General features: G+C 46.6%; 1 protein-coding gene across 1 annotated transcript in view; it reads left to right on the forward strand.

Moving 5' to 3' along the window:
- Nucleotides 1-4,983: 4,983 nt before the first annotated feature.
- Nucleotides 4,984-26,301, forward strand: part of MYO9A (myosin IXA) — a 361,511-nt gene continuing 340,193 nt past the window's right edge. The window contains exon 1 of the mRNA XM_065412857.1: nt 4,984-5,868. Within this exon, the coding sequence (XP_065268929.1) occupies nt 5,026-5,868 (843 nt within the window). The 5' untranslated portion in view covers nt 4,984-5,025. The remainder of the gene's footprint in view (nt 5,869-26,301) is intronic.

Here is a 26,301-nt window from a genome sequence, read left to right on the forward strand (position 1 = left end):
CAGTGTGAGTGCCACTGAAAATCAGCTCACGTGCCATAGGTTGCCTACCCCTGAGATAGAGCATATCGTTAAAAAAAAAAAATCCAATCTTGATTTAATAATTGGCAGTGATGGAAAAATGCATATCTAAAAGTGAACAAAAGTTGTCTGGGGCCAGCAAGGGGAGGATGAGACCTCTTACAGACTTATATGGAACTTGTCAAGCTTCTAAGGCAGGGGTGGGCAAACTTTTTGGCCTGAGGGCTGCATCGGGTTTCGTAAATTGTATGGAGGGCCGGTTAGGGGAGGGGGTCGTGGCCCGGCCCCCACCTCCTATCTGTCCTCCTCCCCCCCCGGGACTCCTGCCCCATCCAACCCCCCCTGTTCCCTGATGGTCCCCCTGGGACCCATGCCGCCTTCCCCTTCCCCCGCTCCCTGTCCCCTGACCGCCCCTGGACCCCTGCCGCCCCATCCAACCCCTCCTCTCATTCCTGACGGCCCCCCTGGAACTCCTGCCCCATCGAACCACCCCTCTCCCTGTCCCCTGATTAGCCTCTGGAACCCCTGCCCCTGACTGCCCCCTGCTGCCCCATCCAACCCCCCCATCTTCCTGACTGCCCCCATTCAACCTCCTGTTCCCCGCCCCGACCCCTATCCACACCCCTGCCCTCTGACCACCACCCCAAACTCCCCTGCCCTCTATCCAACCCCCCCCTACACCCTGTCCCCTTACCACACTGCCTGGAGCACCGGTGGCTGGCGGCATTACAGTCGTGCTGCCCAGCTGGAGCCGGAACACGCCGCCGCCACCACCATGCAGCGCACAGCACTGGGCCAGGCCGGGCTCTGCAGCTGCGCTGCCCCAGGAGCTCACAGCCCCGCCGCCCAGAGCATTGCGCCGGCGGCGGAGCGAGCGAGCTGAGGCTGTGGGGGAGGGGGAACAGCGGGGGAGGGGCCGGGGCTAGCCTCCGGGCCAGGAGCTCGGGGGCCGGGCAGGATGGTCCCCGGGCCGAATGTGGCCCACGGGCCATAGTTTGCCCATCTCTGTTCTATGGCCTTGCCTTCATTAGGAAGAAAGGTGTGTTAACTTGAGGTAAAATCCTAGTGAAGACAAGGCATTTTCTTTTCACATGAGTTTACAAGTCAAGTTAAACCCTAGGCTTCTCCAATCTTAACATGACCTGCTAGCTGGTGTGGAAACAATAGCTGCCTTGTCTTCACTAGGATTTTAGCTTGATTTAGTTATCTTGAGTTAGGTAACGTAAAAACACCTCTCTTTCCCCCCCCCCCCGTGGCAAATATTACAGCCAATGGAGAGTTTAAAAACAAACTGTTTACAAAGTTACCACTGGCTAGTATATTTGTTGTTTTTTTGTTTTGAAAGTAGAGCTAACCAAGGAATCCAGCAGTGTGTGCTTTCTAGTTCATAGAGTGTGTCCTGAAGGAATGTGTACAGCTCTCCTAGCATATTGTTTGATTCCATGCCAAGTATGTTTCATGGGAACAAACTGATTTATTGTGTTCTTCAAGCACATATCTAGGAGTGTACACTTGCTGAAATATTTGACTAGAGATGAATAAGTAGATACAGCATAAAATAATACTTTGCATTTCTGTAGTACTTTCCATCAGAGGATCTCAAAAACGTTTTATGAACTTTAATAAATTAAACACCCTAACATCAGTGCGAGGTAGGAGATTTCCCTGTTTTACACAGTGATAAACTGAGGCAGAGGTTGTAACTTGCCCAAGCTCATAGGTCAAGTCATTGGCAACGTTGGAAATGGACACTGTGGTTGATATTCTCACCTCTGCTTTGGCTTCTTCATATTGGGTAAAAGGGTGGAGTGGTGTAGAGAGGCTCTTTTAAGCTTCAAATCCAATAGGTTAGGATTCCCCTGGTGCAGGAATGGAGGAAGACAGTCATAAAAATGTCTTCTAAAGAACCTTCACAAATCCTGATGTAGAGGGTGTGCCAGGAGCAGGTATATGAGTGGGAGTGGCATGTCAGGGCAGGGCTGCAGCCCAGAGGCAGTGAGGGACAGGCTGCCGTATTTTGGACAGGCCCCTAAGGTCAACTGCTATACTAAGAGCTGCAGAGCAGCCCAGAATTGGGAGGGCACAAAGGTTGCTTAAAGCTACCATCCGCCCTCCAGCCCCTGGGCTGTGACTTTTGTACTGCGCCTCTTTAGAGGTGCAGAACAAAATCTCAGCCTGTCTCATCTGGCTGACCATGGCCCACATTACATAACATTGAGACTATCTTGGGTGGTGCTGAAAAGAAATGTACGAATGAGTAGATACTTGATTACGCTTCTGGCAGTATGCCACAAACTCAGGAATTATTTTTATCTTTGGCAATATTTTGTTTTCCTTGAAATCAGCTAGTGTGTGTGTAATACATAAATTCCCATAGAATTAGAATCTGCACAGCACATAGTACTTAGAGTTAAGCTCTGTTAATACTGTAAATAAATTGGAGAATGAAAGGATTTTAGAATGCATTTTATAGATAATTAAAATCTTTAACATACACCCACTCAACTGCTGTCAGCTTGCAATCTCACCCATTTTCTGTCTGGAAAAAGTCACAATAAGAAATTAGTGCCAGTATCTATGCTGTCGCTGCGAATAATTTGGTTGTATATCCAGTGGGCAGTAAAAGGGTTGAGCTAGCTTTATGCACTTTGGTAACCCTCATCACTATTTGAAGCAATTTATGAGGGAAAATGGACACCATGATGAGAATGCTCAGGGCTAGGTCTTTAAAAAAAAATACATTTTACATCAGGGGCGAGCAAACTTCTTGGACTGAGGGGCGCATCGGGTTTCGTAAATTGTATGGAGGGCCGGTTAGGGGAGGGGGTCGTGGCCCGGCCCCCACCTCCTATCTGCCACCCCCGGGACTCCTGCCCCATCCAACCCCCCCCCCTTCCCTGATGACCCCTCCGGGACCCCTGTCCCATTCCCACATCCCTGCCCCCTGCCTCCCCATCCAACCCCCCCTCCTTCCTGACTGCCCTCTCGGGACCCCTGCCCCCATTCAACCCTGTTTCCCACCCAACCACCATCCACACCCCCGCCCCCTGACCACCACCCTGAACTCCCCTGCCCTCTATCCAACCCTCCCTTACTCCCTGCCCCCTTACCGCGTTGCCTGGAGCACCGGTGGCTGGTGGTGCTACAGCTGCACCGCCCGGCTGGAACCGGGCCACGCTGCTGCCACCACCACCACCAGACAGCACAGAGCACCGGGTCAGGCTGGGCTCTGCAGCTGCGCTGCCCCAGGAGCTCACAGCCCTGCCGCCCAGAGCATTGCGCCAGCGGTGGAGCGAGCGAGCTGAGGCTGCGGGGGAGGGGGAACAGCGGGGGAGGGGCCGGAGGCTAGCCTCCCGGGCCAAGAGCTCGGGGGCCAGGCAAGACGGTCCCACGGGCCGGATGTGGCCCATGGGCCATAGTTTGCCCATCCCTGTTTTACATGATAGTCAAACATGGTCAGGATTTTTACTCAGTTTACATGAGTCCCTTCTGCCCCCCCCCCCCCCTTTTTTTTTTTTTTTTTTTAAAGGGTGTGGAGGTGAGGTAGGTTGAGAACTGGATTCTGGCTGTAACTGGCCCCAGCCAAGAATTCCCTGTGGGGGTTGCTTTGAAGATGGAGCACAGCTGCCTCCTGCACCAGCCACTGGCTACTTCACCTGGGAACAGAAGGTGTATCAAGGGCAGGGAGGGGAAGGAGGAGGGGTGGAGTTATGCTCCTCTGACAGTCTTACCTGTTTGTAAAGCGCCTAGCATACTGTTGGGTACTATATAAAAATTAATATATAATTGGATTTTTAACCAAAATCTGTATTTCTGGGCATCTTATGGCAAGTCACTGTATTGCTAAACTGATAACATTTGCCATAGTGGCAGTGTATTTGCATAATGTCAGAAATAGTAAGCTAGCTTTCATTTTGCTTTGGTACTGCATTAATAGTCTGAGCTGTAAAAAATTCAATATTTGTTTTTATGAGTGAAATTAGAGCTCATGAGAAATGAGGAACTAAATTCTTCTAAATAATCTTATGAACAACCCATAAGTGTCCAGAATACCTAAACATTATGAAATACCCTTATTGTGCTTTGAATGCCACCTTGTGAATTGTGGGTTGGGGAAAACCTCTGGATTGATGAGGAAAATGGTTTCTTTTCTGGTTAGAATATTCCTTTATTGCAGGTATTTGAAGCCGTCGTTTAATTTTTAAAATAATAATAATGCTGTGTTATAATGACAGTTGCCCAAAATCTCAAGGCTTAACAGATATTAAGTGTCATAATACCCTTATGAGGCAGGTATTTTTAAATGCCTTTTACATATGGGTAAACCGATGCACAGATAGTTGTGAGCTGGAAAAAACATTAAATGACATTCCCTCTGTTTGCTTTAAATATCTAAAAATGAAAATGCAGAAAGTACGAACTCTCAAAAGCGAATTAATCTGTACAAATTAAACTGTTTTATAGAATGAGTTGTTTTGGGCATGAGAGCACCACAGTTGCTCAGGTCCATTCAGTAGCTATACCACTCAAAATACACTACTTTCTTCACTGACTGTAGCAATATTAAAATGCATTAATTTAAAACTAGAGATCTAATTTCAAATCCCTGATACCTGGTAATTACTGCAAAAGTCTGAAGTGATCGATCCCTGAGTTTATCAGATTAGAATGGAGTCTGAAATTGTTACCGTTAGCACAGAAAAGGTCTTCTGGCTGCAGTTTTCTTGAAAGCATCATGATATTTAAAACAACTTTCTTTCCAATTGTCAAACTTCGGAATAATCATTTACCTTTTGTAGAATCTTAATATGATTGAGGGTGGTAGTTAGCTGTTAGATTGCTTTACCTTTTCATACGGTATGCGTAAATATTTTTAAAATACCTGTTACTGAAAGAAAACGCTGAGTCTAAAATATTTCTGTCTTGATTTTTGTAGTGTTGATGTCATGACGGCATACTGGACCGTTCTAAAGATGCACTGCAGGTACTGATGGGAAGGGGTTCAATATGAATGTAAATGATGTTGGAGGAAGACGACGCTTTGAGGACAGTGAGTTTACACTACACGTATATCCTGGGAGCATTGCTGAAGGAACCATCTATTGCCCTATTACCGCCAGAAAAACATCAACAGCTGCTGAGGTAATAGACTCTCTCATTAATAAACTCCAACTAGACAAAACAAAATGCTATGTCCTAGCAGAGGTGAAGGAGTTTGGTGGGGAGGAATGGATTCTCAACCCTACAGACTGCCCTGTCCAACGCATGATGTTGTGGCCCCGCATGGCCCTGGAGAACCGACTGAGTGGAGAAGACTATCGCTTCCTTCTGAGGGAGAAGAATCTAGATGGGTCTATTCATTATGGCAGTCTACAGTCCTGGTTACAGGTGACAGAAGAGCGTCGCAGAATGATGGAACGTGGATTCCTTCCTCAGCCGCAGCAGAAGGACTATGATGATTTGTGCAGTTTACCAGATTTAAATGAGAAAACACTCTTGGAAAATCTCAGAAACCGCTTTAAGCAGGAAAAAATTTATACCTATGTAGGCAGCATTCTGATAGTCATTAATCCATTCAAATTTCTCCCCATTTACAATCCTAAGTATGTTAAAATGTATGATAATCATCAGCTGGGAAAGTTGGAGCCCCATATTTATGCTGTGGCTGATGTGGCCTACCATGCTATGCTTCAGCGCAGGAAGAACCAGTGCATCGTGATTTCAGGAGAAAGTGGGTCAGGGAAAACACAGAGCACAAACTTTCTGATTCATCACCTCACTGCTCTCAGCCAGAAGGGATTTGTTAGTGGAGTAGAACAGATTATTCTTGGAGCTGGACCAGTGCTTGAGGTAAGATTAAAATGATGATAGTGATGCAACTATTTTTTGATGTGTTATAAAACGAATAGTCCTGATTTTATATTGCCAGACTGGGGGTATCTGCTAAATGATAATAGTAAGCAAGACTACAACATTATTAACAATAATACAATTTAGGTGTGTCTCTTCTTAAAGACAATACAATTTGAACTTCCTTGGAAAAATTCAGTGAACAGTTATTTTATGAATTTATTAATAACGTGCTTTTTCACTTTAGCATGCTTTAGCAGTGCTATAAAATCATGAATTTTATTTTATAAAACACCTTAGTGATCCCAAAACAATTTCTTTGAATTAACAGCCTTAACTACTAGAAGATTTAAATATGGAGTTCATTGCACCTAGTGCATTGGTATTGTTGCTTTCAAAGTATTGTAAGTGTTTACAGTTAACTTTATTGGGGTTTTTTGATACAAAGCTAATTTGTACTAAGATTTTGACAAGCTTTTGATTAGAAGCTTTGCTCCTCCTTTCCCACCCTGTCAGAAAAAGTAATGTTTACAAGAAAATGTGAACCTGTAGTTGGTTGCCAGATGAGAATTTTTGTAAAGAAAAAAGTTAAGAGAGCTGGACAAGTAGTTCTTCAAGTGATTGCACATGTCCCCATTCCACTTCAGGTGTGTGCACAACCATAGTTGGAAATTCGTCCCTAAGATCTGGTCTGCACTACAGAGTTAGGTTGATGCAAGGCAGCTTACATCGACCTAACTATGGAAGTGTCTACACTTGAAATTTCACTCCCATTGATGTAACTGCCTGTGACATTACTTAAGGTACAATCTGGACAGCTGGACAACTGTGACCCCTCAGCTTGGGATACCTCTTACACTGCTTTGCAGTGAGAGTAACCACTACTGGTCTGCTCTCACACAGCCTCCAGCATGTAAATCGCTCCCAGCTATATTGTATGAGTGCTATAGCCACCCACCCATGAATTACATTGCGGGCAACACCAGCAATTCCCAGTCCCAGACTTTCCCCCAGAAATGTCCGTCTTGTACTGCCAAGCACCCTCCTGGACAACACAAGCTCATATAAACTCTGTCATCATAGAAAATGATATGTACAAATCTTGTTACCCCAAATGAAGTTTCCCAAACACTTCAATCCAAACATACATTGGTTTAGATAAAACAATAAAACAAGTTTATTAACTATGGAAAGATAGATTTTAAGTGGTTACAAGTAACGAGGCATAAAAGTCAGAACTGGTTACAAAGAAATAAAAGGTAAAACGCAACTAATGCTAAATGCATTCTAGCAAAGGTTTCTCTCACCACATGCTTATAGCAATCTGGATGCCTTTCAGCCAGGACCCCTTCCGAAGTTCAGTGTTGATTTCCTTATCCTTCAGGTGTTCCTGATGCCATGAGTAGAGATGGAGGGAGAGAGTAATCTGGGGAATCAGTTCCCGTTACTTATAGTTCTCTTTTTTTTGAAAATAATCTCCAGCTGAGGTTCAGGAGACAGAACATCCGTGGGGCCAAGAATCTCCAGCTGTTTCTTTGACAAAATGTAAATTTCTCTCTCACACTCTTTTTCCTGCCAAAGAATGGCCACTTAACAGGCGATAGTCCATTTGATTTTGTTGATACCTGACTGAGGCATCAGTTTGCTTTTTGTCTCTGAGGAACTGGTTTGTGTGTACTTTTCTAAACTTGGAGCATGTCTCAGTAAAGTCATACAGTAGAATCTTAATTTACAATGAATACAATGTTGCCACACACATCTTACCAGAACAATAATGATCAGCAAATTAGGAGTTTTCAAATGATACCTCAGAAGGCAAATTTTGTACAAAATCATTATAATTGGGGATACAGACTGTCACACTTCCCCATTACAACGACTTTATAACTCCATCGCCACAAGTGGTGTAAAGTCAAGGTCAATGTAGTTAGGTCAGCACAGTGTCAGTGTAGACACTGCATTGCTTACATCAACTCTTACTGGCTTTCAGGAGTGATCCAACTATGCCCCACACTAACAGTACAATCGATACAAGTGCTCCGGGTGAGGATGCAAACTGTTGACACAAGGAGCACAAAGTGTAGACACGCGCAAGCGGTATAATTACTGTGGCGTCTGTATGCCAACGTAAGTTAGGTCGACTTAATTTTGTAGTGTACACATGGCTTAAGCGATACATATTGGAGCTTGAGCGCCCTCACCAGTCTTGTGCTTCTGCACAGTGCTGTCAAGGGAGGAACCAGCCTGGATCCTCTTAGTTCCTTCTTACTCCTGTGATCTGTAGTCAGAGTCTAGGTAGGTTATATCCCCATGTCATGGATCCCCTTCCTCCCTGGGACTTGAATCTTATGCTCGTAGTGTTGATGAGTTCGTTTTTTGAGCCAACAGCTACCTCCCTTACTGCACCTGTTTATGCAAGTAACATTTTTGGTAGCTATTATATCCATGAAAAAGGTGGAGGAGTAACAGGCATTTGTAGCTGACCGTCCTGACATGATTTTTTCTAAGGGCAATCCTTAACATCCACATCCTATATTCCCATCTAAAGTAGTTCTGGAATTCCACCTCAAGAAAGAATATCAGTAAGTATATGGCTTTCTTAAGCCCCATTCTCATAATGATAAGGAGAGACTCTCCATAACTTGGATGTTTGAAGGGCTCTGGCCTTTTACTTGAACAGAAGTAGGCCATTTAGATCATTATCCCAGCTGTGCATTTCAGTTGTCAACAGGATGAAAGGCCTTCCAGTCTCGATGTAGAGCATTTGTCCTGGATTTTATCCTGCACACATCTATGCTATGACATTGCCAAGAAACCCCCTCTGACTAGGTTATAGCGCATGCTACAAGATGTCAAGTAGCTTCTGCATCTTTTTTGGCCCACATGTTTACAACAGACATTTGTAGAGCTGCAAGTTGGTCATTGGTGCATTCCTTTTCAACTCATCATGCTATGTTTCAGCATTCTAGAGATGATGCGAAGTTTGGACATGTTCTACAGTCACTGTTCAGGTAGACTTAGAAACCTAACTCCTGTTTGAACTGCTTGTGGGTCACCTGAAGTGGAATGGATGTGTGCAGCCATTTGAAGAAAAAAAGGTTACTAATCTGTTCTGTAACTTTTCTTTGAGATGTTTTGCACATGTCCATTCCATGGCCCACCCTTCCTTCCCTTCTATATCAGAGCCTGTCCTGTAAAAAGAAACTGAGGAGGGTCCAAGGTGGCTCCACCATTTATACCAGGGGTCGGCAACCTACGGCATGTGTGCCAAACACGACACACAAGCCGATTTTGAGTGGCACGCTGCCGAGGTCCCAGCCCCACTCAGCCCCCCCTGCCCACTGCTCTCCCCTGCGGGGGCAGGAGGCAGAAGCTTGGTCCTGCGGCAGCCAAGCTTCCCCCCTCCCCCACTTCTTCCCCCAGCGTGGTGCTTTCCTCCCCCTCCCTCTCCCTGTGCCGATCAGCTGATCGCCCTTGCAAGGGGGAGGGGGATGAGTGGCAGCGTGCTCCCTGCTCCGTAGAGGAGGCAGAGAAGAGGTAGGGACGGGGACCTTGGGGAAGGGGGTGGAACAGGGCATATCCCTTCCAGCCCCCTGCCATGAGCCGCTCAGGGCAGGGGGCTGGGAGTACCCCCACGAGCCGAGCACCCCAGCCCTCTGCCCTGACCCCCCCCACACACACCCAGCCTTCTGCCCTGAACCCCCCCCCACACCCAGCCCTCTGCCCTGACCCCTGAACCCCCCCCACACCCAGCCCTCTGCCCAGCACCCCCACACCCTCCAGCCCTCTGCCCTGACCCCTGAACCCCCCCCACCCCCACTGCCCTCTGCCCTGACCCCTGAACCCCCCCCACACGCCCAGCCCTCTGCCCTGACCCCCCCCCAGGTCTGAGGTCCCGGCTGCCCGCCCCTTGCCAGCCGGCGTCCCGGCCGCAGGCCCCGCTCAGCCCGCTGCCAGCCTAGGTGAACAGAACCCCAGGCTGGCAGCGGGCTGAGCAGACTGGCGGCGTAAGATCAGCATTTTAATTTAATTTTAAATGAAGCTTCTTAAACATTTTGAAAACCTTGTTTACTTTACATAAAACAATAGTTTGGTTATATAATATAGACTTATAGAGAGAGACTTCCTAAAAAACGTTAAAATGTATTACTGGAACGCGAAACCTTAAATTAAAGTGAATAAATGAAGACTCGGCACACCACTTCTGAAAGGTTGCCTACCCCTGATTTATACCATTGTGTAGCAACACAAATGTGCTGCTGTGAAAGGTATCGTTCTAGGGAAAAATCTCCAATTCTGGTGTGCAGTGCATGCACACACCTGAAGTGGAATGGACATGTGCAACATATCTTGAAGAATTACTACTACAGGGCATATTAGTAACCGTTTTTTCCCCACAGAAATGGAACTGAGAACATGGAATACAATTGTTCACTTTTTGAAAAGTGTTCTGATGCTTTTTTGTTGCATCAAATTTTAAAAACAGCCTTCCTTACAAATTTGAATTTTGTTTGTGTCATAAGAGGGTAAAAACCTTTTGGACCCAAAAGGGGGCCCACATCCCAGTTTTCATAATAAAGGGAGGAGATAACATCTGCCTGGGAGTTGGGAAGCTAGGACTCAGAAGTGTTCCTTCAGGAGCTCAAGAGAAGAAGGCAGGATACTACACCCAAGTTTTCAAATATGCTTGTTTGCTAGGAAGAATGCTACTTCTGGGTGGAGAAAACTACCTTCAAGTCCTTGAAAGAGTACTTCAAAATGTATTACTTCTGTTTGCTTTTGTGAACTGTTTTGAATGTGTAACCAGATAGCTGTTTTATCTGTCATAGGGTTTTGTACTGCCTCCAATCACAGTGCAAGATTGGCAATAATGAAGTGACTAGTGGATTTCATGGTGTCCTTGTCTCTTCTCCTTTTTCAGATTATAGTAAGCTCTGCTTGGAGTAAGGTTTTTTTCTTAAGAGGGAAAAAATTGGGGTGATTATGTTGTGAATTTAGTTCTAGTTTTTTCAAGTTAGGGAGATTTTGTAGTGTTTCCCAAAGGCAGTCAAATTCTAGATTTCCCCCCCTCCCCCCCCCCCCCCCCTGGAAACTTGTTCTGTAGCTGGATTCCTTCAGAATCCTGAGAATGTTTGGTCCCTGGTTATCATGGGCTTCAGGTCGGGTTTTGTGATCTGTCTCTTCCCTGAGTAGGGTAACTGTTTTGGCATTTCATAGGAGATATTTACCAATGTAGCTGTGACCTATTCTATTAATGACTTCAAGAATTAGGATCAAGGCAATAAGTTGGTAGCAAAGAAGGACTGGGAGTCTGAGGGACTGGAGCACCAGCTTTATGTGCTCATAGCTGCGTAAATAATGGAGGAAGGGGACAGCTGCATTTTCCAATAGCTGGTGTCTTTGCTTTATTTTCATATTCAGCTTCAGATTCTTAGTATTGGAGTAATCTGGTCTGGAGGTGAAAAATTCATGTATCGCTTTGGACCGGTCTTCATCTGGGAAGAAGGGGCAAAGTTTCCAACTAACTGGACTTGAAGGAACACATCTTACTGATATGAGGGTCTTTGGCTGTTTTTAAACTATTTTAATTCTAGCTTAATCACATTTTGTGTGTGGGATATAAATGTTACTATCCACCTCCCAAGTGTGTGTGTGCATATGTGCACACTCTCTCTCTTTCTCTCTGTAATATAAAACCTATCAAAATACGTACAACAGAACCCAGCTGCAAACTGTGTCCATATTACCCAGCTTAAAACATATACAAGGATTTACAGAGCCCACACAAGCACATGCTAGCCATAATTTAAAAAAAATAGAGAAATACTTTCCAACAAATTCCAGATCCTAAATTGTGCACACTCAGTATACAAATAATGGATCTCTGAATCTCCATTGCTGCTTTTCCTCAGCTCTTTGCTCTTTCTGCTGGTAAAAAAGTGGTTAATATTACTGTATAAGCAGGGAACATACAAGCCATTTTAGTGTTGCTGTGATCTAGAGGCTCTTTATTTACAGGGGTTATGGTGGGATCTCAGGATCTAGCTGCTCAGACCTACCCTCTTTGCTGTTAGTGTCTCATAAATAAACAATTTAAGGAAATTATTACTGTAGAAACTGAAGAATTTGTCATCCATTTTCATGCTGCTTCACTCTAGGGTCTGTTCCACGTGTTGGGATTAAAAGTAGAGTTGCGAGGTGTCTGGTTTTCAACCAGAACACCTGGTCGAAAAGGGACCCTGGCAGCTCCGGTCAGCACTGCTGACTAGGCTGTTAAAAGTCCGGTTGGCGCGAGGCTGGCAGGTTCCCTTCATGGCTCCTGCTGCCCTTGCCCTGAGCGCCAGCTTTTCAGCTCCCATTGGCCGGGAGCCACTAGGAGCTGGAGAGACATGTCGGCCGCTTCCTGGGAGCCGCCTGAGGTAAGCACCACCTGGAGCCTGCATCCCTCACCCACTCCTGGACCCCAAACCTCCCCTACCCCAGCCCTGAGCCCCCTCCCGTACCCAAACTCCCTCCCGGAGCCCACACCTCCCCTGCACCACAACCCGCTGCCCCAGCCCTGAGCCCTCACCCTCACTCCAAACCCCTCGGCCCCAGCCCAGAGCCTGCACCCCCAGCTGGAGCCCTCACCCCCTCCCACACCCCAACCCCCTACCCTAGCCTGAAGCCCCCTCCCACACCCTGAACCCCTCATTTCTGGCCCCACCCTGGAGCCTGCACCCCCAGCCCAGCGCCCATACCCCCTCCCACACCCCAACCCCCTGCCTCAGCCTGGAGCCCCCTCCTGCACCCCGAACCCCTCCGAGCTCCTACCCCCAGCCAGAGCCTGCACCCCCTCCCCCATCCTGGAGCCCCCTCCTGCACCCTGAACCCCTCATTTCTGCCCCCTCCCACACTCCAAACCCTTCGGCCCCACCTCCCAGCCTGGAGCCATCTCCTGCACGCCAAACCCCTCATCCTGTACCCCCAGTCGGAGCCCTCACCCCCTCCTGCACTCCAACCTCCTGCCCCAGCCTAGAGAAAATGAGCGAGTGAGGGTGGGGGAGAGTGAGCGACGGAGGGAGGGGGAATGGAGTGAGCAGGGGTGGGGCCTCGGAGAAGGGGTGGGGCGGGGCTCCGGGCAAAGAAGGGTGTTCAGTGTTCTGCAATTAGAAAGTTGGCAACCCTAAAAGTACAGGGGAGAGGGCATGGTGCTCTGTTCAATCTCACCTCACTGGATTTGCTGGTCTCTTAAACTATTTCATGTGAGGCATTGTGAATTTTACAGAATCATGTACTCCCCCACCCCCACCAGCAGCAGCTTTTGGCAGGAGTGTGTATTCCATGTTTTGGCAGCCCTGTGGCTGTGAATGCACTTTTCTAACTGCCTTCAGATCTCTCTCCCATAGTGTGGTTACTCCAGAATTTCTTCTGGCCACCAATCCAATTCACAATCACAAAAACAAACCGTGCTAAATTTAAGTGATGCACACCTCTGTTTCTCTCTTTCATTCTTAGAATTTGTGGGGCAAGATCATCAGCTGGAGTTAATATATTGTAGTTGGAGTTATACTGATATCCATTTAGGATCTGACCTTTTATTTGTTTCCCTGTATTTTTACCAATTTACATTTTTGCTATTTTTGCTTATTCGACCTAGTCTTTCTCATTCATTTTTCTGTGAAGCTTGCTTCCTCACTTCTGCATGTCTCTCCCCAATTCCTTCTTTTGTTCCCATCTTTCCCTCTTATCCTTTATTGCTCAACACCCATGTCCTAAATCATGATCACTCTCCACTTCACCAAAAGGCAAGGGATGGAGGGTTTGCTGGTCACAACTTGCTTTAGAGTTCAACCTTGTCCCTTTAGTCAGCCATAGGAGATACCAGACTGTGATGTATTTCTTTTGTTTCAACCTTTGCATTAGGGGAATGTTGCTGGATTTGCTCCACACTAGACCACTAGGACACCCATTCTTTCTGTATTTATGTCTTCCTTTCCATCTTCTGACCTCTCTGCAAAGTCCCTCAAATAGTAATGAAAAATTGAGCTATCTATTTGCAAGTGATGCATTCGCAATGATGCCAGCATGGGTCGAGTGAAAGTGCAGAATACTAAGATTTTATGCAGTTTCATAAGACTCCTATGACACCTTTATAATGCACTTGGTGCAACAGCACATGGCAACCATCTCCATGAGATTCCCCCTCAGGATAGTTTGGAAATATAATAAGATTCTCATGATCCTTGTCCAAATTATACTTCTTTGGAACACTATAAAGGCAAGCCAATATTTGCCATCTAGTAACCTTGTTGAGGTCGTTAATATATTTACAAACAAAGCCAATGGTGTGTGCAGATTCCTGCTTTCTGAAAGAGTGCCACCTTTGAGGTGTATTTGTTTTGAATTCTGCCTATATGAAAGGAAACACCTTTTCAGTTTTTGTCAGAATGGTGTTTAGAATACACACTTGGTTTGTGGTGAGTTGCTTGCAGGTCTGACAGTTATTTGTAGTAATAACATAATTGAATGGCAGTTCTGTCACGTTTGGTATGTTTGTATTTGACAGTGCTCGTTGACTTCAAACAAATCCTATTAATAAGTTGGTTTTTGATTTCAGTATATGAGCTGGCATTATTTGAACAGTGACTAAACAGTCTTTTTCTGATAAATTGCCACTTGATTGCTGCACTATATTCTGACTGGGAAGCTTTCAAGTACTGTAGTTGAAAAAGGAAGCCAACTTGTTCTCTTTTGCTTTATTTCTTGTTCGTTATATGTGCATTTTCCAATTTCCATTCATAGTGAAAATATATTTAGTTTTCCTAGATAAGGCTGCTGTCTTTGATCTGGCATCAGTGTCACTGAATGTTTACCAAGAAAATAGTGACCATCAAAGCAGATATTGAAGGGTTCAGGTGCAAAACTATGTATAATCTGTTGTTACATTTCGGGTATTGAAGGAGAACAGCATTTCTGTTTACTGCAGGATAATTAATACACATTAGTTATCCTGCTGTAATCCTAGTGGAGACATGGAACTGTAGCTTTACTGTAGGGTAAAATATGAGAGATCATCCAGGGGTGGGATACAGTGATAACTTTGCTTAGCTACCTGGTGGTAGCCTGTGCCTTGTCTCCACTAGGATTTCACAGCAGGATAACAATTGAATGTTAAAAAGCAACAGAGGGTCCTGTGGCACCTTTAAGACTAACAGAAGTATTGGGAGCATAAGCTTTCGTGGGTAAGAACCTCACTTCTTCAGATGCAAGTAATGGAAATTTCCAGAGGCAGGTATAAATCAGTATGGAGATAACAAGGTTAGTTCAATCAGGGAGGGTGAGGTGCTCTGCTAGCAGTTGAGGTGTGAACACCAAGGGAGGAGAAACTGCTTCTGTAGTTGGATAGCCATTCACAGTCTTTGTTTAATCCTGATCTGATGGTGTCTATGGGCACCCGCATGGCCCCACAATATGCCAACATTTTTATGGCTGACCTGGAACAATGCTTCCTCAGCTCTCGTCCACTCACGCCCTTTCTCTACCTACGCTACATTGATGACATCTTCATCAGCTGGACCCATGGGAAGGAGACCCTGGAAGAATTCCACCATGATTTCAACAGCTTCCACCCCACCATCAACCTCAGCCTGGACCAATCTACACGGGAGGTCCACTTCCTAGACACCACAGTACAAATAAGCGATGGCCACGTTAACACCACCCTATACCGAAAACCCACCGACCGCTACACCTACCTTCATGCCTCCAGCTTCCACCCCGGACACACCACACGATCCATCGTCTACAGCCAAGCGCTGAGGTACAACCGCATCTGCTCCAACCCCTCAGACAGAGACCAACACCTACAAGATCTTCACCAAGCATTCTCAAAACTACGATACCCACACAAGGAAATAAAGATACAAATCAACAGAGCCAGACGTGTACCCAGAAGCCTCCTGCTACAAGACAGGCCCAAAAAAGAAACCAACAGAACTCCACTGGCCATCACCTACAGTCCTCAGCTTAAACCTCTCCAATGCATCATCAGTGATCTACAACCCATCCTGGACAATGATCCCTCACTTTCACAGACCTTGGGAGGCAGGCCAGTCCTCGCCCACAGACAACCCGCCAACCTTAAGCATATTCTCACCAGCAACCACGCATCGCGCCATAACAACTCTAACTCAGGAACCAACCCATGCAACAAACCTCGATGCCAACTCTGCCCACATATCTACACCAGCAAAACCATCACAGGACCTAACCAGATCAGCTACAACATCACCGGCTCATTCACCTGCAAGTCCACCAATGTTATATATGCCATCATGTGCCAGCAATGCCCCTCTGCTATGTACGTTGGCCAAACTGGACAGTCACTACGCAAGAGGATAAATGGACACAAGTCAGATATCAGGAATGGCAATATACAAAAACTTGTAGGAGAACACTTCAACCTCCCTGGACACACAATAGCAGATGTAAAGGTAGCCATCTTACAGCAAAAAAACTTCAGGACCAGACTCCAAAGAGAAACTGCTGAGCTCCAGTTCATTTGCAAATTTGACACCATCAGATCAGGATTAAACAAAGACTGTGAATGGCTATCCAACTACAGAAGCAGTTTCTCCTCCCTTGGTGTTCACACCTCAACTGCTAGCAGAGCACCTCACCCTCCCTGATTGAACTAACCTCGTTATCTCCATACTGATTTATACCTGCCTCTGGAAATTTCCATTACTTGCATCTGAAGAAGTGAGGTTCTTACCCACGAAAGCTTATGCTCCCAATACTTCTGTTAGTCTTAAAGGTGCCACAGGACCCTCTGTTGCTTTTTACAGATTCAGACTAACATGGCTACCCCTCTGATAATTGCATGTTAGTTATCCTGCTGTAAAACCCCTTTACTTCTTGCAGTGAACACATAGTCTAAGCTCTGCTATGAAAATGGTCTTTCAACAACCCATTGTTAAGTTTTTTGAAAAATATCTAATGGGTGAATCCGCTCAACTCAGATCAACTTCAGTGCTTGGAATCACGTTGTATTATATTCTGACACCTGGGCAGAAGCAAGAATTCACTCTTGGACAGTGTCTGTGTTGAACATGCATTCTGTCATGTTCCCATTATGTAGAGTCCCAAAGAAAGTGTGCAGCGACAAACCAATTGTTGTCCTACTTGCTCTGTGTAGTTCACAGAGCAAATTGAATTAACCTGAGACTCCCTAGTTAGAATCCCATGTAAAAGAGTCAAGTACGCAATCAGCCAAAACAATTCACATCTGATTAATTTGTGAGTGTAAAATGTTGAGGTAGTCTGGTGAACTCTTTTTGTTAATACTAATGGAATGCCAAAACCTCTATGCAAGTGACATGTAGTTCCCCCATAATGCTTTAAAGCTCAGTATCTAGAATTCTTGCCATTCAGCCTTATGCTTACAGGCTTGTCAGTTATCAACTTGAACTTTCAAGTCTGGTCTACTCAAAAAGAGTATGTATGTTGAGAGAAGGAGGTAGACATGGTTGACTTTCACCTGTTAATTGTTTCTCACGCTTGCCTGCAGTACTGAAATGGGGCGCTAGGGCTCCTTTGCAATCTAATGTTATTCTAAGAAAGCTTTGTGAATCATGGGATTTGGCAGCAAATGTCAGGCTTGTAAAATGAACCAGTCTGGATTGCAGGCTCTGAATCCCCAAACCTGAACTGCAAGGAAAATTAACAAGGAAGATTTTATTGTTCAGACAATACTGAGGCTTTCTTATAAGTGCATTACACTACAGCCACCACATCTAGTACAGTGGAGTTTGGTAAATAGTGACCCCAAAATACTTCGTTCCTCTTTCTCACAGCGGTTAATATAGTTTAAACTATCCTGCAAACCTTTTCTACCCAGTTCTTTGCTAGAGAAAATAACTTTAAACTTTTTAGTCTAGGTTCCTCAGTGTCTTTCCTTTCATGCCCACTTGTGGAGTTTGATGAGATTAATCCTAAGCAATAATTCGCACATGCCTACCTTTGTTAAAATGAAGTTAAGGTTTCAGGTTCATGCCAGTGGTTTGTGGGCATATTACCTTTCTAAACCATTACAGATTTAAAAAAAATTAGAGGCACAGTAAATTGAATTAAACAAACGACACCAAACTACCATAACTCTGCCTCCTTAGAGATGCCAATTTGCTAGCTTCCCTTTTTTTCATGCATTTTAGGAGTTTCTAATTTTAACTCTTGACATTCCTGAAAGGTAATATGCAGGCAAATCATCAATATATCCTTGCAGCCTTCACTTCACCTTCCATGACATTTTTGGAGGTCTACTGGAGAGCAGCCCTATTCCATCAAACTCTAGGAGAGGAGCCCTATTCTTGCAAAGAGGGGGGAAGCCCAGCCCAGTAGACCAGGGTGGAGGAGTCCAAATGGAACATGAACCTAGCCTTGCAGTCCACCCACCTTATCTTGGAGGGAAGTTTTGATGCAAATATCCAAAGGACTGGAACTCTTCTCCCAAAGTCCACAAGAAGGTAGAAAATGTAGCTGGCAGGAGGCTTGGGCATCAGCAGGATTAGGGGAGAAGAACCTCCATAGCCTTCCTACTAATCCCTAGATCCCATGTAGGGCATTGGAGTGAGTGAAGAACCCTTCCTTGCTTCCCCTGTTGTCTCCTACTGCTTTCTGGGTCCCATGTAAGTGTTCCTGGTGAGAAAGGGTTCCCTTTCTTCACCCCAAAACCTTTCTCTCCTCGCTAGCCTTAGAAGGCTCCTCAGTTCCCTGACATCCATCAGCCTCCACCCCTTGTGAGCCTTAGGCTTGTCAGACCCTCGCAAACTCCAGCCACTTCAAATTTTAGGAAGCTCAGCGTAGTGCCCCTTGTGAACCTTACAAGGTTTGTGGCCTTCCCCAGTGCCATGAGTTTTAAAGTCCATCTTAGCTTCCCCTAACTTAAATAGTGTTATGGGTTAGGTTAAACCTCAGCAAAACTGGTGGGTTTAACAGCTGCCCATTATTGATAAAAGTAAGAAACAAGCTTCTTTATGAAACCAAATACACCTCTACCCCGATATAACGCGACCCGATATAACACGAATTCGGATATAACGCGGTAAAGCAGTGCTCCGGGGGGGCAGGGCCGCGGCCGCGCACTCCGATGGATCAAAGCAAGTTCGATATAACGCGGTTTCACCTATAACGCGGTAAGATTTTTTGGCTCCCGAGGACAGCGTTATATCGAGGTAGAGGTGTAGTTGAAACAAAGGTACATGTGGGCAGAGGGGTGTGGCTGGATATTGTTTTGTGAAGGGGAGTGTGTGAGTGTCTGTTTCCATGAAAGAAGTGAGAGAGAGAGAGCAGAAAGCTAAGGGCACAGCCTGAATAAGAATTGGGAATGTGGCCCTGAGAAAAGCCTGAAGAGAACTTTTGAGGCTGAGTGCTGGCTGAAAGAGGCTTGGAACTGTGAACAACTAGACAATCTTCTCTTTGATTCTGTCTGTGTTCAGGGAAACAGGACTTTGTACATTCTTTGTAAACAGAGGTTTGAACCAAAAATATCTGGCTCTATCAGTAGTTTCTCCTCTTAACCGAAACAACCGGGAGGACCCTGAACTTTGACTAACTGCATGGGTCAGTAGAAGGTTGTTCAATGCAGATGTTCCAAAACTGGCTCCTGGAACTCTATAAAGAGCCAAAAAAGTGTTATCTGTCTCGGAAACTCCTAAGTGTTGGGAAGTGGGGCAGCCATTAGACTTCCAAGGGCCACTGGGAGTTCTCCATTCTGTAAGACTTCAGTAAGTCTCCCTGATATTTCTCCAGCCATCTTTTCTCTCTCTCTTCTTCTGTGTAAATATCTTATGATCTGCAGGAACCAGGGTTCCTTCCTGTGGAGCTCACCAGGTCCACAGGGTGGGGAGAAACTTTACAATTTGGATGTGGAATTCTCAATTTCCCAACTTGTTTTCATTATCATTTCCTTTAGAGATTGAGAGTTTGCTGACACATCATGGTACTTTTCACATGCACCAGCATAGGGACATTGTCATGCAGTACACAGCTATAGAAGTCATGTGCACTTTACTCAATCTGCTATAGAGTTAAACGCTTGGAAGGATTAGATTTTTATCAGTAAATGTTGATTTCACTGTACACAAACAAACAATTTACATCGATAATCAAAATTTACAGATAGGCAAAGTAAGAAAAATGCTGCTTGAACTTATTAGAATTTAAGGATATTTACTTTGTATGTTTTGACATGTGATATTGACAATTTGTGTTTTAAACTTTTAAAGCTGTAACTTTTTGAATCTCAACATCTACTGTCATAATTATTCCCTGACTTCCCCATAATTTTGTGCACCTGTGAAAATATAAATAGATAAAAATTAAAAAGCTGAAAAATAAACATTGATATTATCTGTCAAAATTATATAAAAAAATTCTACAAAGACTATATAGAGCAGGGGTCGGCAACCTTTCAGAAGTGGTGTGCCAAGTCTTCATTTATTCACTCTAATTCAAGGTTTCGCGTGCCAGTAATACATTTTAATGTTTTTAGAAGGTCTCTTTCTATAAGTCTATAATATATAACTAAGCTATTGTTGTATGTTATGTAAATAAGGTTTTTAAAATGTTTAAGAAGCTTCATTTAAAATTAAATTAAAATTCAGAGCCCCCTGGACGGGTAGCCAGGACCCAGGCAGTGTGAGTGCCACTGAAAATCAGCTCGCGTGCCGCCTTTGGCACGCGTGCCATAGGTTGCCTACCCCTGATATAGAGGAATGGGATATGAGCAACTTTTTCATTCTTAGGCCTGGTCTACACTAGGCGTTTATGTCGAATTTAGCGCCGTTACATCGAATTAACCCTGCACCCGTCCACACCACGAGGCTATTTAGTTCGACATAGAGGTCTCTTAAATTCGACTTCTGTACTCCTCCCCAACGAGGGGAGTAGCGCTAAATTCGACATGGCCATATCGAATTAGGCTTGGTATGGATGGAAATCGACGGTAATAGCTCCGGGAGCTATCCCACAGTGCACCACTCTGTTGACGCTCTGGACAGCAGTCCGAGCTCGGATGCTCTGACCAGCCACACAGGAAAAGCCCCGGGAAAATTTGAATTCCTTTTCCTGTCTGGGCAGTTTGAATCTCATTTCCTGTTTGGACATCGTGGCGAGCTCAGCAGCACTGGCAACGATGCAGAGCTCTCCAGCAGAGATGGCCGTGCAATCCCAGAATAGAAAGAGGGCCCCAGCATGGACTGATCGGGAAGTCTTGGATCTGATCTCTGTGTGGGGCGATGAGTCCGTGCTTTCCGAGCTGCGCTCCAAAAGACGGAACGCAAAGATCTATGAGAAGATCTCTAAAGCCATGGCAGAGAGAGGATACAGCCGGGATGCAACGCAGTGCCGCGTGAAAATCAAGGAGCTGAGACAAGGCTACCAGAAGACCAAAGAGGCAAACGGACGATCCGGATCCCAGCCCCACACATCCCGTTTCTACGAGGCACTGCATTCCATCCTAGGTGCGGCCGCCACCACTACCCCACCACTGACCGTGGACTCTGAGGATGGGATATTGTCCACGGCCACTTCCTCGGACATGTTAGCGGACGGGGAAGATGAGGAAGGAGATGAGGAGGACAAGGCAGTCGACAGCGCTTACCAAGCTGATTTCCCCGACAGCCAGGAGCTCTTCATCACCCTTACAGAGATCCCCTACCAACCCTCCCCAGCATTTAACCCGGACACAGATTCAGGGGAAGGATCAAGCAGTAAGTGTTTTAAACATCTAAACATTTATTTTTAACAAAACTGGAATATTAAGAATAAGAACAATGTGTTCTTCATGATTTCTTTACCCTGGGCGCTTAAGTGTTCAGTTCCAACTATTTAAGAAAAATCTAACAGTGTCCGGTTGTGCATGATTCTGCTGCCCAAGCTGCTCCACTCTTTAGTCCCTGCCACTGCAGCTATATTAAAATCCGGTCTATATGTCCGGGGATAGAGCTGAAATCCTCCACGGACATCTCGAGGAAGCTCTCCTGGAGGTAATGGGAAAGCCTGTTCATCAGGTTCCTGGGGAGAGCGGCCTTATTGGGTCCTCCGAAGTAGGAGACGTTCCCGCGCCAGGAGATCCTCAAGTACTCCGGGATCATTGCCTTGCACAGCATGGCGGCATAGGGCCCTGGTCTTTGCAGGCTTTCCCGAAGCATCCTTTCCTTATCGCTGTCCGAGATCCTCATGATAGTTATGTCGCTCATGATGACCTGCTTTGAATTAGGTAGGGGACTGTTAGTATTGGGACTGCTTGCAAGTTCCTTTACAGAACTGTAACCGCTGGTTTACAGCCACGCGGTGGAGGCGGGAGAGGGGCAGCATACAGGGATCTTTCCCTGGGACATCCGCGAGGGGGTGGGACAGGGCCAGAGTTCCTGCTTGGCCGATTGCTGGCAGCAGAGACTGGCATTGCTTTCAATGTGAATGGAGGCCAGTGGTACTACTAAAGTTTTAAGCAGCCACAAGTCTACGGCTTAGCATGTCTGCCTGCTACAGAAATTCCGGTGTCCTGCCCCACTTCCCAGATCGGCAGTGCAAGACCCCAGGCAATGAAGGCGAGGTCCGAAAATTCGACCTTGTCCTGAGTGCGCATGTGATAGTTGCGGTGCATGGTCTTGTTCACAGAGAGAGACTATGTTCTTTGTTCACAACTACATTTATGTTTCGGAGGAATTCACTACCTTTTTCTCATTCCCACAGCCACATCTGCGACTGTCTCCCAACCCAGCCTGGCATCACAGTCCCGGAGGCTAGCGCACATTAGGCGGAGGAAGAAGAAGACGCGAGAGGACATGTTCTCAGAACTAATGGGCTGCTCCCGAGCCCAGGCAGCACAGCAGAACCATTGGAGGGAGAATTTGTCCCAAATGCACCGGACACACATGGAACGTGAGGAGTGGTGGCGGCAGGAAGACCAGCAGGCGACTCAAACGCTGCTTGGACTTCTGAGGGAGCAAACGGACACGCTCCGGCGCCTTGTGGATGTTATGCAGGAACGGAGGCAGGAGGACAGAGCCCCGCTGCAGTCTATCAGTAACCGCACTCCCCCGCCACCAAGTCCCATACCCCCCTCGCCCAAAGTCCAAAGAAGGAGGGGCGGCAGAGTCCGTGAAAACTCTCACTCCACTCCTGCAGACTGCTCAAGCACCAGAAGGCTGTCATTCCCCAAAATTTGAAAAGTCCTTTCCTGCCCGCCTCAAGCAAGCCCCCGTCCAAGTTTCACCCCCCAGTTTCATGTGTGGTGGTTAATAAAAAATACGTTTCTGTTCATTACTGTTTCAATCATGTTCTTTTGTGGGAGAGTCTGTCTGAAGGGGGGGAAGGGGCTTGGTAATTGGACAGGACAGTCACCTTTAGCAGGGTACAGAGGCGGGGGCAGGTCCAGCAGCAGGGCACATACACAGTGCAGTGACTAGTTACCCTGGTCAGTCTGGGAGGTGGTTTTCATGTTCTGTGCGTGGGGGGGGGGGGGGGGGGAGTTGCTCTGTGACTTTGTGGCGGGGGAGGGCAGTTACAGATGTTATGCAGCGGTCCTTGTCCTGGATCACAGAGCCACGCAGCAGGGGATCTGTAACCCTCCTCCCCCTGCCATAAAGTCACATAGCCCCCACATACACGCAGTCCCGCTCAGGAGGGCTAGCAGGCTCCATTGAAACAACCAGTCCGCCACTGCGAATCCTGTCCTTCCTGGAGTTTAGAAGGATCATTTGCATCAGTACACTACACCCGCTCCCCACCACAGTCTGCGTCCCAGGTTTAAAACATTCCCGCGAAAACAGTAATAAAGACAACGGTGTTCATTAACAAAATAAAACTGATTTTATTTTTTTGGAAGGAGGTGGAGGGGGTCTGTAACTGGAGAGGATAGTCAACATTAACTGGGTAAAGAAACGGGGGCAGGTTCAGCTTCTCTGTACAGAACCTTAAAAGTCACTGGTTACCCTGCTCACTGTGGAACCTAGCTTTCAAAGCCTCCCGGATGCACAGCACGTCCCGCTGGGCTCTTCTAATCGCCCGGCTGTCTGGCTGGGCGTAATCAGATGCCAGGCTATTTGCCTCAACCTCCCACCCCGCCATAAAGGTCTCCCCCTTGCTCTCACAGAGATTGTGGAGCACACAGCAAGCTGCTATAACAATGGGGATATTGGTTTCGCTGAGATCACAGCGAGTCAGTAAGCTTCTCCATCTCCCCTTGAGACGGCCAAAAGCACACTCCACCACCATTCTGCACTTGCTCAGCCGGTAGTTGAACAGTTCTTTTTCAGTGTCCAGGGCGCCAGTATAGGGCTTCATGAGCCAGGGCATTAGCGGGTATGCTGGGTCCCCAAGGATCACTGTAGGCATCTCCACATCCCCAAGACTTATTTTGTGGTCCGGGAAGTAAATACCTTCCTGCAGCCGTCTAAACAGACCAGAGTTCCTGAACACGCGAGCGTCATGAACCTTGCCCGGCCATCCGACGTTGATGTTTGTAAAACGTCCCCGATGGTCCACCAGTGCTTGCAGCACCATTGAAAAGTAGCCCTTTCTGTTAATGTACTGGCTGGCCTGGTGCTCCGGTCCCAGGATAGGGATGTGAGTTCCATCTATAGCCCCACCGCAGTTTGGGAATCCCATCGCGGCGAAGCCATCTATGATGACCTCCACGTTTCCCAGGGTCACTACCTTTGAGAGCAGTACCTTAACGATTGCGTTGGCTACTTGCATCACAACAACCCCTACGGTAGATTTGCCCACGCCAAAGTGGTTCGCGACAGACCGGTAGCTGTCCGGCGTTGCAAGCTTCCAGAGGGCTATGGCCACTCGCTTCTGGACAGTCAGGGCTGCTCGCATCCGGTTGTCATTGCGCTTCAGGGCAGGGGACAGCAACTCACAAAGTTCAAGGAAAGTCCCCTTACGCATGCGAAAGTTTCGCAGCCACTGGGATTCGTCCCAGACCTGCAGCACTATGCGGTCCCACCAGTCCGTGCTTGTTTCCCGTGCCCAGAATCGCCGTTCCACAACATCCACATGACCCATTGTCACCGTGATGTCCTCGGCGCGGGGTCCCGTGCTTTCTGACAGGCCTGTGCTACTCTCAGACTTCATGCCCTCACCGCGGTGCCGTAGCCTCCTCGCCTGGTTTATCTGCATCTGCCTCTGGTAAAGGTAGATGATAACCTGCGAGGCGTTGACAACGGCCACAACTGCAGCGATGGTCGCAGCGGGATCCATGCTCGCAGTGTTGTGGCGTCCGCGCTGGCACTGACCGGAAAATTGCGCAAACTGATTTCCCGCCGGCACTTTCAGGGAGGGAGGGAGGGCGGTAGTGACGGACGGATGACGACAATTACCCAAAAGCACCCTCGACCCTTTTTTTTTACCCAGAAGGCATTGGCGGCTCGACCCAGAATTCCAATGGGCAGCGGGGACTGCGGGTACTGTGGGATAGCTGCCCACAGTGCACCGCTTCCAATGTCGACGCTTTCCCCGTTAGTGTGGACTCACAAAGTCGAATTACTGTCCTTAGTGTGGACACACACGCTCGACTTTGCAATATCGATTCTACATTTTCGATTTAAGAGAAATCGAACTACCCTCGTAGTGTAGACATACCCTTAGTAACAGGTGAATGTGAGTACATGTATTAGACTACATTATGTTGCTGTTAAATTGTTTCCTTTTATTTATTCCTGTTTGTATCTCACTATATTGCTGTGTCTCAGCCAGTAACCAATGCCTCTTTTTAAAAGGGAAAATCAGTGAATTTCTCCCCTCACCAAGAGTTGTCCCAAATCTCCCCACAAAGATACCATATGTGCATATATTTGGAGGAGCCCCCCAGACAGGAGGATTAGGAGGGGTCATATATGTGAAATTCTTAGGGTTTTGCTTCAGGTATTCTTACTCTCCATAATGTCCTCAATGTCCTGGCCTTGTTAGGAAGCCCTGTAATGGCAGCAGCCCAGGCTGGGTATGTTCCCCAGGTGGCTGTTCAGAACCATTTTCAGAAAGCCAGTCTATGATGTTTAGTTACTAAAACATAAAATTTGAAGCCAAATACATTTAAAATAAAGGCAGAGAGCTTCAGCAGTGGTAGTTGATGGTGGCTGCTGCTCCTGCCAGTCAGAGCTGATATGAAGACCTAAATTTGTATACTGATGTACAAAAAATTAGTCACCATGGTTATTGTCACAGTTCAGGACAATTGCACCTGTATCTCCTCTCAGTGGTCCAGCCAAGGGTTCCAACTCTGAGGTATTCAGTTCCTCAGCCTTTGCCTTTCATGAGTGGAGACCCATGTCTCTCTCCCTTCTGAACAGGGTACAGTAGAACCTCAGAGTTCCAAACACCTCGGGGAATGGAGATTGTTCGTAGCTGTGTAATGTTTATAACTCTGAACAAAGCGTAATGGTT

Source organism: Emys orbicularis, chromosome 10 (assembly GCF_028017835.1).
Source record: "Emys orbicularis isolate rEmyOrb1 chromosome 10, rEmyOrb1.hap1, whole genome shotgun sequence".
NCBI classification, from domain to species: domain Eukaryota; kingdom Metazoa; phylum Chordata; order Testudines; family Emydidae; genus Emys; species Emys orbicularis.